At 36.8% G+C, this 13,605-nt stretch overlaps 1 protein-coding gene across 2 annotated transcripts; it reads right to left on the bottom strand.

Moving 5' to 3' along the window:
• Positions 1–6,039: 6,039 nt before the first annotated feature.
• On the bottom strand, positions 6,040–12,877 carry LOC137743459 (helicase protein MOM1-like). Of its 2 annotated transcripts, none has more exons than XM_068483353.1 (9): positions 12,408–12,877; positions 12,281–12,309; positions 11,737–12,028; positions 11,349–11,593; positions 11,107–11,211; positions 8,771–10,609; positions 7,853–8,431; positions 7,532–7,757; positions 6,040–6,955 (listed from the first exon to the last, which is right to left on the bottom strand). In XM_068483353.1, exons 1-9 carry the CDS (start codon positions 12,688–12,690, stop codon positions 6,243–6,245), a joined length of 4,311 nt encoding a protein of 1,436 aa, XP_068339454.1. In that variant the 5' UTR covers positions 12,691–12,877; the 3' UTR covers positions 6,040–6,242. The 2 variants fall into 2 exon arrangements, with proteins under 2 accessions (XP_068339454.1, XP_068339455.1); XM_068483354.1 differs by having other exon boundaries at positions 11,737–12,019.
• Positions 12,878–13,605: the final 728 nt, after the last annotated feature.

Below are 13,605 nucleotides of genomic sequence, written 5' to 3'. Positions count from 1 at the left end.
AGTCGCTATTAGCTTTTCACAAGCTAGTGTATTAGAAGCATGTGTTAAGATGGTAGTCATATATGAGATGTCATTTGGTACCGTTGATGAGATGGGGTTTCGGCTTTTTTGTGTTGTTGGTGTTCCATTGTTTAATGTGCCTTCTAGAAGAACACTTGTTAGAACTTTTCTCAACATGTATGAAGAATGGAAGACTTCTCTGAAGAAAAACTTAAGTGGGCACATAATTTGTCTCACCACCGACACTTGGACAAGCACACTAAACATTAATTATGTGGTTCTTACTGCACACTTCATTGATGATGAATGGAATATGCACATAAGGATCATAAAATTTTGTGTTATTCCTAACCACTATGGAACCATAATTGCAAAGTTAATTGAAAATTGCTTGTTGGAATAGGGGATAAATAAAGTTATGACAATCACAGTGAACAACACTTCCGCAAATAAAGTTGCTTTTGATCAACTTATAGCAAAAATGAATAGATGGGAAAATTCACAAGCTATTTTAGGTGGCAAGTATTTACTTGTATGATGCATCACTCACATAACCAACATAATTGTGAGTAAGGTTCTAGAAAACGTTAGGCGCTAGTCGGGCTGCGGCCTAGGCGGATTTAGATAAATTTTTTGTATATCTTGTAAATAAGTGCATATTGACACTTACAAAAAATTATACTTGTATGAAATCCATGGATAAGATAATAAAAGAATGATAAAATACAAAAAGAGTATCCAACAAGTTCAAAATTTAAAAACACATTAAGCATATATGTCATATAACCATAGTGAAAAGTATTGTAGGATGACACATGTCAACAAGTTCACAATTTTAAACAACTTAGACTTAGATAGGATTTTTTTAATTTCATTAAAAAAAAAAAACCGCCTAGCCCCACTAAGTCCTGCCTAGCCCACCTAGGCACCTCCTAGCCTGCCTAGAGCCCATCCGATTTTTTCCACCGATTTGCAAGAAAACGTATCGGCTCATCACTGCCCAGTGCCTAGGCCCTTTTTTAGAACATTGATTGTGAGTCATATGATGAAAAGGCTAAATAATGGTCTTTTAGCTATACGAAATTGTGTGAGGCTTGTGAGGAGCTCTCGACAAAGATTGGAGTGTTTTAGGCAAGCCGTGAATTTGGTGAAATTGACGTGCAAATCAACGGTTTGCCTTGATTGTCCTACTCGGTGGAATTCTACATTTGTTATGTTGGATGTTGCCTTGAAGTTTAAGAAGGTCTTTGCTACTATGGCGAAGGATGTAGAAAGTCCCTTTGTGGCTTACTTTAAGGAAGTTGAAGATGAAAAAGATGAAGATGGGGTGATTATTGCTTGCCAAACTAATGGGAGGAAAAGGGTTGGACCACCTACGAAAGAAGATTGGTTCAAGGCGGAAGTTTTTGTTAAGTTTTTATGGATGTTCTATAAGGTGACTTTGAGGGTGAGTGCTTTTACACATCCCACGGTTCATACCGGTTTCCATAATGTCATAAAAATAAAGACTGCTATAAATAATTTGGATCCCCGAGCCAATATGCAAGTCGGTCTACCTTTGGAGCAATTATTGAAGGCAATGGCTTACAACATGAGATCAAAATATGAAAAATATTTTAACTCATACCATGAATTAAACCCTCTAATTGTGATTGGACTTGTTTTAGATCCTAGGTTCAAGTTAAGGCATGTCACACAACTCTTTAAAAAGAAACTTTCTGATTTTTGAGGCAAATTGAAAACTAATGAAGTAAAACATCTATTGCATGCCCTTTATGATGCATATGCCCCAAATGTTGAAGGTGGAAAACACATGAAGAAAGACCATTCACAAGCACAACATTATGCTTCATCCGATGTGGCGTCAATGGAAGATGATCTTGTTGATGAATGGATGCATTTTGTTGAAGAGAGTGATGAGAAAGTGGTGAGAGATGAGGTGGACTCTTATTTATTGGATCATTTGGTACAAATAACAAAAGAGGAGTCCACAAAGTATTTTAACATTCTCTTATGGTGGAAGATGAATGGTACTAAGTATCCTATCTTGGCCGCCATTGCAAAAAATATTCTTGCTATTCAAGTCTCTACCGTGGCATTAGAAAGTGTTTTTAGCACCGGGGGTCGAGTAATTTCATATTCTAGGAGTTCTTTAACTCCTAAATCGGTAGAGGTCTTGATATGCATGTAAAATTGGTTGAGGGTGATAACATTATTACTTTGGAGGATGATGCACCTTCGGTTGAGCAAATTGAGTTCTATGAAAGTATTGAATCGGGTAAGTTTATCATGTCAAGTTAAAAAACTTTCTTAATTTTCTTTTTCAATATATTTTGTTACTTTTGTAAGCTTTTTAAAATTTATAACAACTAATGTGATTTATATTGTTTATATTTTGTATTATTTAGAATTGGGCAAATCAACCGCTCTTACTATTAATCCACAACCACAAGGTTCAAGCCAATAAAAAGGTTCTAGTTCACAAGGATGAATGGTTTCCCATCTATTGGTTTTAAATTTACAACGTGCAAGGTCTTCCCAAGTATCGGCTGCTCAAGCCCGTTCACAAGTTCAAAGACCTCCTAAACCTTCGGCTAGTAAGTGTGCAAAAAGAAATGGAAAGGCAAAGGTTTGAAACTTGAATGATGCAAAGTAGTTGAAACACCAAAACGTTTTTATTGAATTAGATGAACAGTTTATTTTTTGGGTTGTACTAATGTCATAACACATTTTGATGTTGAATTTTGTTTGAAGTTTGAACTTTAATTTTAAATAGTAAACTTAACAATTCAATTGGGTTGTACTAAAGTAGCACCATAGGGCATTTTGATTTTTAATGTTGAACTTTATTTCAAGTTAAATTTTAATATTGTCATCAAGTTAAATTATTTTGTTGTGGTCCTTGTAGATGTGAATTCTGTTGTCACTGACTCGTTGCCTAGGGAAGCATAGTTGAGTGTAATAATGTATGTTGTATGCATGACTGGATGTAATTGAAGCCATGCTTGATTGAATTTTAGTATTGTATGCATGCTTGAACAATGCAGTAATAGAAGACATGCAATTCTTTTAATGAATCTAGGGGTATTCAATCAGGATTTTAAGTAATTCTCTGAAATTCAATGTGTATGCAATTAAAATATTAAGATAGTTTATTAAAATCCTTAAAAATTCAGGTCATTCAATTAGGATTTTAAAGAAGTTTATAACATTTCAAGTGTATTCAATTATAAATTGATTTTAAAGAATTTGAGAAAGTTGAGAAATTAGAGGGAATTAGAGATATTTCGTAGTATATTTTAAGCATCCACAAATCTCACCTCTCCCCATGAGATTTCGAGGGAATTAAATCAAAATTTTATATGGAATCTCTACAAATCAATTAAACTCCATAAAAATTCATGGATTTATAAATCCATTAAATCTCTCACATTCTCAATTGAATACACCCCCCCTAAGTATTGAAAATCTCGCTAGTCCCCTGAAATTTCGAGGGAATTGAATTAAAATTTTATATGGAATCTCTACAAATCAATTAAACTCCATCAAAATCCATGGGTTTAGAAGGTTCTAGTCGAACCTTGGCGAGTATGTTCGGTACTCTCTAACTGAAGTTGGATGAGCATATTCAATAGGCATTTGTCGAAATAGAACATGTCATTCGGCACATCCCTAACATAGCAGCACATGCCTTTCGGTATGCTCTAGCTGAAACTGGGTCACACCATTTGGTAGACGCCATCTGAAGTTGGGTCTATATAATTAGGTACCTTTCAGCCGAGTCACTGGGGTACTTCTCTCACTGTTGTGATTTTCAACGAGTAACGTGGTATTAATCAAATATGAGAATTTGGTAAACTTTCGCTACATTGTTGCTTCATGAGTAAGTTAGAGACATAGAAGGAAGAGAAAAATCTTCTTCGCTAAAAATTCAATCAGATTCTATAATCTTCATAATTGTACCTATTCATGAATGTAAAGGTTTCAATAATGTTTTGCTTCAAGCAATATCATCTCTAATAATTAAAAGGTCAGTAGAGAAAGTCAATGAGCCATAGAATCCTCTTAACAAGGTACCTCCGTTTTTTATGCTTCAAGCATAAGTTTTTTAATGCAGAGCATGGCGGTGGCTTATTCAGCTCTTCCACGCCATTGTTGGCTTCAATGGATTCTCAACTTCTTGATAGTCAAGTAGAGCTTCACGTCTTGTACCCACATAAGTAGTTTATGTCTGAAATATCCAAATCAATGGAATCAAACTTGTTACAGTTCGACAACCCACTGAATGGAGAGAACAAGATTGTGATTTGTGCTATAAGAAATAAACATGGATAAGCATCAAAGTTAGAACATCCGGGTTCTAAGACATGATTTGGTCTAAACAGATTAATTATAGAGAACTTTGGGTTTGGTGAATGTTAGAAAACTTTTAGTTTCTATGACACTTTTCCAAAATTATGGGTCAAATTAAAAGTATGGACTTCAAGTTCACTGTACCTGCATTCTTAATGGCAATACAATATTACAAATATTATATATTATGCAATTCAATTGAAAAAAAAAAAAAAAAAAAAAACAGTAAAATTGCAAACATATAATCCCAACTAAAGTCATTTAATTAATCAAGTAGATACTTTTGGAACCTATGTATTAGGGGTGGGCATGGTTCGGTTTGGTGCGGTTTTGAGTGAAACTAAAATCAAAACCGTAAGTTTTTGCGGTTTGGTTCGGTGCGGTTTTGAGGCTAAAACCGAAATGAAACCAAACCATTTGGTTAGGTTTGGTTTGGTTTTAAAATTTTTTTAAAATCAATTCTTAATTGAATACACTTGAAATGTTATAAACTTCTTTAAAAATCTTAATTGAGTACACCTGATTTCTAAGGATTTTAATAAACTATCTAAAATTCATTTTTCCGACCTAGTAGTTGTTGTCATTTGGGTTATTTTAATCTTTTTAACACTAAACTAACCCATTAAAACTTATATTTCCAAAAGAAATATACCCACGCCAATGAAAACGTACTCATGCCAAATGAACACGTACCAACGTCAAATGAAACGTACCAATATCAAATGAAAACGTATTTATGTTGAGTAAAACATACACAAGCCAAATGAAAACGTACCAACGTCAAATAAAACGTATTAAACGTCAAATGAAAATGTATTTATGCTAAATAAAACGTACACCCGCCAAATGTAAACGTATCATGCCAAAGTGTATCAGTTACAAAAATTGTTTTTTTTAGTAAATATTTTATCGTTCGGGTATTTGGTGAATTATTATTTTCTAAAAATTCTTTAACTTGTAGATAATGATAGAGAATAACTTTTCTTTTCATAAATAAGTATGGAAACACATGTGATCCTAAACTTCTAAAAGAAGCAAGTGGCCCTTGACAACAGTGATGAAAAGGTGTTGAGCCACTGCATGACAACGTTGGCTTAACAAAAAAAATAAAAAAGTTCTAAAAGAAAAAATTAATAATGATAAGAGGATACTGCAATTAGTGATGAATAAACACATAGAACTCTTTCTTAGTAAAATATGAAATGAGTAAATACATAAATAAAAAAATGTCACTTTACTAAAAAAATACGCGGCCAAGTTTCAAAATTTTAAAATTTATTTATTTTTATTTTGAAATACGCGAATGATATGTATATTATTAAGAAAATATTAAATGTGAAATATGCATAGGTAGTGCATTATACATTGAACTTATAAAAAAACGTGAAATTTAACAAATCATTGAGACATTTACAAAAATATTTTAGACCAAAACATACAAACGTGTATAATACAAGCGAATTTAAAAGCCATGAGACGGTTGGCAATTGATACATCTCTTTTAAGCGACCGGCGACCGCCCTAGGTGCCTCCGGCGGCGTTGATAGCCTACTTCCATAGCAAAACTGAAGATGGCCTAATAGCCTACAATTTAGCCACCACCATGTTCAATTTGGCCACCAAGTATAATTTTTGACAAACCAACTGGAACGCGTCGAAGCTCAGGCAAAAGATAAGAGTACAAACTACAGAATTTATATTTTAAACTACATTCATTAGATCAAAAGGCATTTGATAATGTGCATATACAAACTCCTAGCAGCTAGGTAACTGTTAGAACTTCTACCTGTGCTAATACCATGTCGCAGCCCCGCGCCATGCCCCATAGCAACAAGGACACATGGTGAAACTACGTTAATTAGAACCGGGAACCTGTATCCTGTAACTGATTAGTCATCGTCCGATAAACAAACTACGTCTGTGCATCCAGCAGTATGTACTTGGTTGAAACATGTTCCGATGGTAGGAGCAGGACTAGAAAGGTGCAATTGGTCACGGTTTAAACCCAAATTCGGCAATGAGGGAAAAATACCAGGTGGGTTAGCACCAGATTGGCTGTTCATTAGTAACTCCAACGCGGATATATTACAACGAAGACCGGACAATCCTCCTGCAGTTTCAGGATGGTGAGCCCTATTGTAAGGAAGAGACTGTTGTGGGGGGGTTGGAAGTCGTGGCACATGAGGAAGTGACTGGGACATTGCAGGAGAGTTGCTATGTGACTGCCAATTTGACATGGATGTTGAGGGTCTAAAAGGTTGGAGATGTGGAGCTGGGGCACGAATATCACCTCCACCTCGGGGGATTCCAGTGGAAGCGAAGGAACCAATGTGAGGCGGTCTTGCTGGAATGCTGGGATATTGAGCAGGCAAAAAAGGAAGAGTCTGTGTAGGTGGAACTGTACAATGCGGATTGGTTGCAGGTGCACGTGCAGGCGCAGGTGCAGGTGGGGTTGCCTGGAGGCTGCGTGTGAGTGCAATTGAAGTCGCCAGGCTAGCTGCAGGAGGGCTTGCCAAAGATGAACCGGCAACTGTAGAACTTCTTTGTGCATTTTGCTGCATGGAGAGCTGGTGCAGCTGCTGGACGAAATTGGAATTGCCATCTGCCAGGGGAATAAAGGCAAGGAGCATAAGAGCAATGCAGAAAAGTAATTGATATATAGAATAAAGCGTGTATTGATTCATGGACTGCATGATCCTTCATGGCATACAAGCGGATCAAGACATGTACATGTTTAAAATTTATAACATGCAAGAGGTTCAGATTACCTATATTTCAAATTCCACTTAAAGCTATAATTAAAATTCAGATTCCAAAAATAAAGCCTAAAGGGGGTGGTTAGCATTCTATTAGGTTTAGCAGTAGCCTGTACAAACACTGTTGGTAGTCATATACCTTCTACTTACCATCCCCTTCCTCCCTATTTGCCTATGCAAGTCTAATGATAACTTTTTCTGAACACTTTGCAGATTTACATAAAACCTACACACTTTATAATTAGACGAAGCTAATGTATTATGTAATTTGCAAAATGAAACAAAAAGCTAAAGAAACGCCCAATGATGATTCTTGGTCTTCCACGAGAAAAATACCATCCAAACCACACCTCTGGTATATGAAAAAATGAAAGAGAGAAAATAAAAAACAACTCAAAAGGTATGATGCAGAAATTTCAAACCTTTCTGCACTCCAGATGCACTCGATGCCCTAATAAGATCCATGTATTTACAGAAAGCCCAGGAGAGAATCTTATTCCTTATAACCTGGTCACGGATTGCATCCTGTTCCTTCTTTTTACTGTGAAATTCAGCTTCAGTCTCCAGTAATCTAATTTCATACTTGCGACGAATTTCAGTAGTAGCCTCCTCTATCTCCTTTTCACAATCAGATTTCAGGCGCTGCTTCTGTTAAAAAAAATAAAAAAAAAGGTCTTTCAGAAAAATATTTTGTTTAATAGAGGAAAAAAAAATTACAAAAAGATAATAACTTCGAAACCGACCATATCTTCATGAGACTTATGGTTTTGGTCTGTTTCCTTGTTCAATCTTTCCAATTCGTATTGGAGAGGGTCAGAGGATGAGGTCAGAGGCATCCCATATGCCATATGAGGTGCAGCATGTATAGGATGAGTATTAAATGCATAAGTAGCAGATGTAGCCCATGTGTCTGGCAAAAGCTGTCCAAATCCACTAGTAGGGATATTAACAGACCTATGCAATGTCAGAGGCTGCAAAAAAGTTTGATCTGAAAGATCAAGTAAGTTCGTAGCATTTTCATATGAACCCTGAGCAGTTTGGTCAATGGTATGATCTTCAATAATTGGCTGAATTTCAATTCCACCAACTGAAGATAACTCAAGAGGATTACAATCAGGTGTATTAGAGTATGGTGGCTGTGGCACTTGTACCACAGGCTCATTCTCCACAGCAAGATCAGAATGAACGTATGCTACTGTTGCAATTGATTGGGATACTGGAATTTCAACTGGTTGGGCGGTATTCTGCATTTCTCTAGCCTGTGCATCTCCACATTGAACTTCTCTCAATGTGGCTAACAGAGTACCTTTGTCTTGGTGTGCCTGGACAGGTTACAGGTTACAAATGTGTCAGTAAAAGCCAAACCACTTACTCTTTTTTGTCTTTATTTCATTTATTAGAATCAACTTTATTAACAAACTTGAATACCATGTCCTCATAAAAACCAAGACAAAACTCACAGAATAATGAACAAAGTTCTTTTGTATAGATTTACAAAACCCATATAAATCTCAGAGATTTAACCTCATAATTCTCTGGATAGTATAAAAAAGTAGTGCAGACAATGTTCCCATACAAAGCACAATGTCATTTTGCAGCAAGAGAATAATGATCAAAACAAGGTGAATAGCGTACAGTGAGAATATCTAACAATTTTATACCTGATGTAGTGCCACTGAACAGGCATCCACCACGGCTGTCACAAGCTCCACTGCTGGTGAGTTTACCAGGGTATTTTTCCCAGAAGAGATTTCATTTGCTGCAATATCCACTCCATTCTGTTGGTTGACCCTAGTTGCACTATCAGATGCCACAGCGTTCAATTCACTGTTCTCCTTTTCTGTGGAATTTTCAGGGTTTTGTTCAACAAATGAAGGTGAATCCAGAGACTCAAGATTATGCAAACCATGACTTGAAATGACAGTATCATGTTTTGTGGTTTTTTCAGGGGTTTGTCCTTCAGATGAAGCTGGACCCACAGAGACAAGATTCCCCAGGTCATCCCTTGGAGAGAGAGTCTCAAGAACTTCTGAACCAACCACTTTATCAGGAATATTTACTGTCACTGCCCGGAATTCTTCTTCAGATGAAGGTGGGCTCATAGACACAACATATTGCAAATCAGGACTTAAACTGACAGACTCATGTTCTGTTATGTTTTCATAGATTTGTTCTTCAGATGAACGTAGATCCACTGACACAAGGTTCTGTAGACCATCATTCAAACTGACAGGCACAAGGACACCCAGCTCTACATCTTTACGTGGCACGGTTACTGTCACTATGCGGGTTCGTTCTTCAGATGAAGGAGAGCTCAGAGACTCAAGATTATGCAAACCATTGCTTGAATTAACAATCCCATGTTTTGAGGCTTTTTCAGGGATTTGTTGTTCAGATGAAGGTGGATTGACAAAGGCTAAATCCTTCAAGACATCATTTGAACTGACAGTCTCACGCCATCCCAAATCGACCACTTTATCTGAACTGGTTACCGTCACTGCATGGATTTGTTCTTCAGATGAAGGTGGGCTTGTAGAAACAACTTTATGCAAACCATTACTTGAACTGACACTCTCGTGCAATCCTGTTGGAGTCGTCACTTTTCTAATGGGACCACTACATGCTACAGCTTCATCAGAATTCCCTTCTGGAGTTCCAGACAGTCCTATCACTCCCCTTGTCATGCTCGGCACAATCTTATCAAGATCATGCTCTCTTAGAGAGGCAAAATCATCCAGATCTTTGTTAACTCTAATTTGTTCACTTGTCTGTGAGCATTCCAACTCAGGCTCAGGTTTATTTGAAGATGATCTATTTGGCATTTTGAGCCGTGCCCAGGATCCCACTTTCTGTAACAATTGTTTCTGCTTATCCATCAACTTATACAATGCTTCCTGCTGCAGTGCCTCAAGACGCTCAAGATCTATGTCCACACGTTGTTGATGTTCTTCAATTTCCTTTTCCAACTTCTTGAGCTTATCTGATCTCATTGAAGTATTAATCTGGAAACAAGATTGAATAACGGCCAACTCTGTTTTGTGCTCTCTTTCTAGACACCCCTTTTCTTCCTCGTAATTTTTCCAAAACTCAATTTTCTCTTTTTTATGCTTCTCAGTAAGTTTTGTCATCTTCTTCTTGAACTTTTTATGAATTCCTTTGATACTTTTTGAAACATCTTTGTGTGCTACATATTCTGGATTCACAGTCAAGTCTTTGACCTCTGATTGGACCTTCTGCAAGTTAGAAGTCGTTGATTGTGTACCCTTTGCATTTAAATGGTGCTTCAGAGCACCTTTACCTGATAACTTAGCGAACTTTAGAGACTCTGCATCCTTAAAAGTCCCTGTATGTAGTAAAAAGGTTGTCTTCAAACACTGCAGCATTGAATAAAAAGAGTATGCCTCGTCCTTTGTGCAAGTAAAGTTAAGGTGCTGCTTTGCAAGCAAAAGTGATTCTTTGTGGTTGACTTTTTGCTTGAGAAATGAAGCTGCAGCCCAACACTGGATTTATAGATATCAGTAAGTCAGTTAAGAAAAGAAAAAAAAATAGTTAAAGTGGCATTTTGAACACAAACATGCATGCAGAAGCCAAAGACAATAAAAAATTAAGGGTTGAGCGTTTACCATGCAGATGCAACCAATTTTGCAACAAAACTATAGACATGATGGATTTTAATGCTATCATTTATCACAGTTATTTTAAGCCAAAATCAAAGCATTGCTATTTTATCTTCAGTGAAAACACATCAGAGTAATGGGAAACCAGGAAGACAGAGCAAAATCCAACCATACAGGATCTTTCATGACCATATCAGTAAAAATCAATACCAGAATGAAATATGAGTGTTGCAGCAAGTAACATAAAAGAAAGCATGCATCTAAGAAATTTCCAGTTCAGCATGCCAATAACAAAAATAATTGCACTTTGCTTAAGAGCACCCAAAAAAAAGGCCAAAAGACTGAAACACAAGTGCATGAAAGATGAAGACAATTCTAACCAGAGATATCTGAAATGCCTGCAGTATTGTTGCTGGTTTTGTATCTACTCTGTGATTACTCATTACATATTCAAGAAGCATTCTGACCGTATCCTTCAGATCTTCCTGCATTTTACTAAGAAGTTAATGGAATGGAAAACTGTGTTTTACTGAGAAGTTAATGGAATATTGAGTAAAGAAAAGCCACACAGAAGAACACAAATAGAAAGTAAATGTCAGAATAGAGAAAATCAAATTCATACAGAAAGTTGTAGGATTTCACATAATTTTGACATCCGTGGCTTCAAAAGCAGATGGAGACTCTTCTGGCCATCACACAATTTTCTTCTCTCCTCAGATTCAAACAGGTTACTCTCCGGTTTTTCTAAGCCATTTTTATCCACATTATGAGAAGTAGAGGCACAATTTTCATCCGTTACTGTATTTTCACAACCAGTTGTCCTGGTAGAAGAATCAGGCACAATATCTGCTGGAGTTACAGAAGCTCCTGCAATATTAGAGATGCTTTCAGAAGCAAAAAGTGGTAACTCAGAAATCGACAACCTAACCCTAACATTCCACTAAGCCATAACTCTTGGGAAAATAAATACCATGAAAAAATGAAATTACTTTACAACATCAGCCATTTACCTTTCTTACATCCAGGACTTGATTTTCCCTCTGATCCTGGTTTTAGATGGCGTGAATCATCATTTCTATTTACAACTGTCCTGCGCTTTTTCACAACTTTACCACTTTCAACTTGCTGTATCGCTGACAACACATCAAGCTGTTGTTCCCTTTTCCGTTTCCCCTGAGACAAACCGGAACAAGATGTCCACTGTTTGGACTCTCCCTCCACCACCTTTTTCTGAAACCTAAGGTGTTGCTCTTCATCCTTAGGCTGACTTTCCCGCTTTCCGCTACACAACACCTTCAACAACTAACAAAAGTTTCATAATGAAAACAACAAAAAAATTTAAGTACAACAAACACGAAAATGGCCGGTAAGCAAATTCCGTCCCTCCAATTACACACCAACAGACTACCACAAAACTAAAGCCGGTAAGCAAATTTTGTCCCTTCAACTACCCACCAACAGCCTATCACAAAACTAAACCAATTCAATGGTTGATGAAAATCATTTGGGTTAATCTAAAAGCAGACAAAATCACAACTTAGCGCATGATAATACCTTTTCGCAATTGCCTTTGCTTTCATTTACTGCAAAACAACCACAAATTACAATAAAAACAGATACATTATTATAAGAAAATCACAATTAGGGCCAAAACTAGAAACGAGAGAAACCGGCCAGTTACCTGCTGCATTATCCTTCTTTCCATTTTTCAGAAACATTGCCTTGTAACTTTTATAATCCAGTATCTTCTTTCCCACTACATTCTGCTTCTGGCTCTTCCCTACTTCCCTATTCCGCAGCTCCATTAACGACGACGCCGAGCTTTTACCGTCAGACAATTTCGAACCAGACGAAGTCGACGAGTGGTTCTTCGCCCTCGGCGACCGCCGCAGCGGGCTCTGCGTCGACTTCTTCATCTCAAATCTCTCGGATTTCCTCTTCGCTGGCGGAGGAGTCTTCGCCATTTTAGTTTTGCAACCCAAACTTCCGCAAACGTTAGCAACGCGGAAGAATTTGGCGCCCAATTTCAATTTTCCGGCAGTAATCGGAGAATGCTAGGGTTTCTACTTTCGAATTTCCGGCGAGAAAGTGAGATATTTTCCGAGAAAATTCGAGGGATGTGAAAGAAAAAGGAGAGGCGGCCCGGTTGGTTTTCTGCTTTTTTGATTTTTTTGGTGACAGAATTAATCATTCATAGAGGGAGTGCGGGAGTGTGAGAGTGCCGTACAGACTGGCAGACTGCCAGTGCCAGTTGTCTTAACTTGGAGACGACGAAAAAGTAATTTAAATTTTTGTCCTTTGACCATTTTGCCCCGTCGGATTTAACCAAACAAAATTGGGCTGAAAAGCAAAAGAGGACACAATTGCCTTTTAAATGGTCAAAAGTCCAATTGGCACAATGTACGATGAACGATGTACTATTTGTGTCATTTCATCTTATATTGCGTGATCAGTTTTTATCATGTACTATTTGTGTTTAATTTTAAATAATAAAATTTAAAATAATTTCTATTTGTGTTTAATTTTAAATAATAAAATTTAAAATAATTTCTGTTCGCACAATGTACGATGAACGAACAAAATACGTGGATTCGCAGAATTCTCACAAAAATGATCCTTATTCACATGGAAGGGTTGGCTATTATTGTACAATTTTGTTCTAATAGAGTAATATTATATATACGTTTCTCATCGCATGACATTTTGAATGTTAAATTGGGATGTTGTGTGACTGTGAACCATTTTGTTTAGGTTGTTTTTCTAATGCACAATACGGTGTAGTCGGGTTGTGTTTATCTCTTGTCCATGTAACAACACATATTGACCAACACGTATATCAATTAAATGGTAATACTATAATAATATAAAATAAATTCATA

This window comes from Pyrus communis, chromosome 8 (genome assembly GCF_963583255.1).
Source record: "Pyrus communis chromosome 8, drPyrComm1.1, whole genome shotgun sequence".
Classification (NCBI taxonomy): domain Eukaryota; kingdom Viridiplantae; phylum Streptophyta; class Magnoliopsida; order Rosales; family Rosaceae; genus Pyrus; species Pyrus communis.
This window is presented reverse-complemented; position numbering and strand designations above follow the sequence as displayed.

Bases quoted from the DNA above. Each gene is read 5' to 3' on its own strand.
- LOC137743459 (XM_068483353.1), bottom strand. From the start codon at position 12,690: ATGGCGAAGACTCCTCCGCCAGCGAAGAGGAAATCCGAGAGATTTGAG. The intron at 11,212-11,348 runs GTATGAATTTGA...AGTAAAATGCAG, and splicing joins GTGAAATCCTACAACTTTCT to GAAGATCTGAAGGATACGGT. The intron at 6,956-7,531 runs GTTTGAAATTTC...TTCCCCTGGCAG, and splicing joins TGCATCTGGAGTGCAGAAAG to ATGGCAATTCCAATTTCGTC.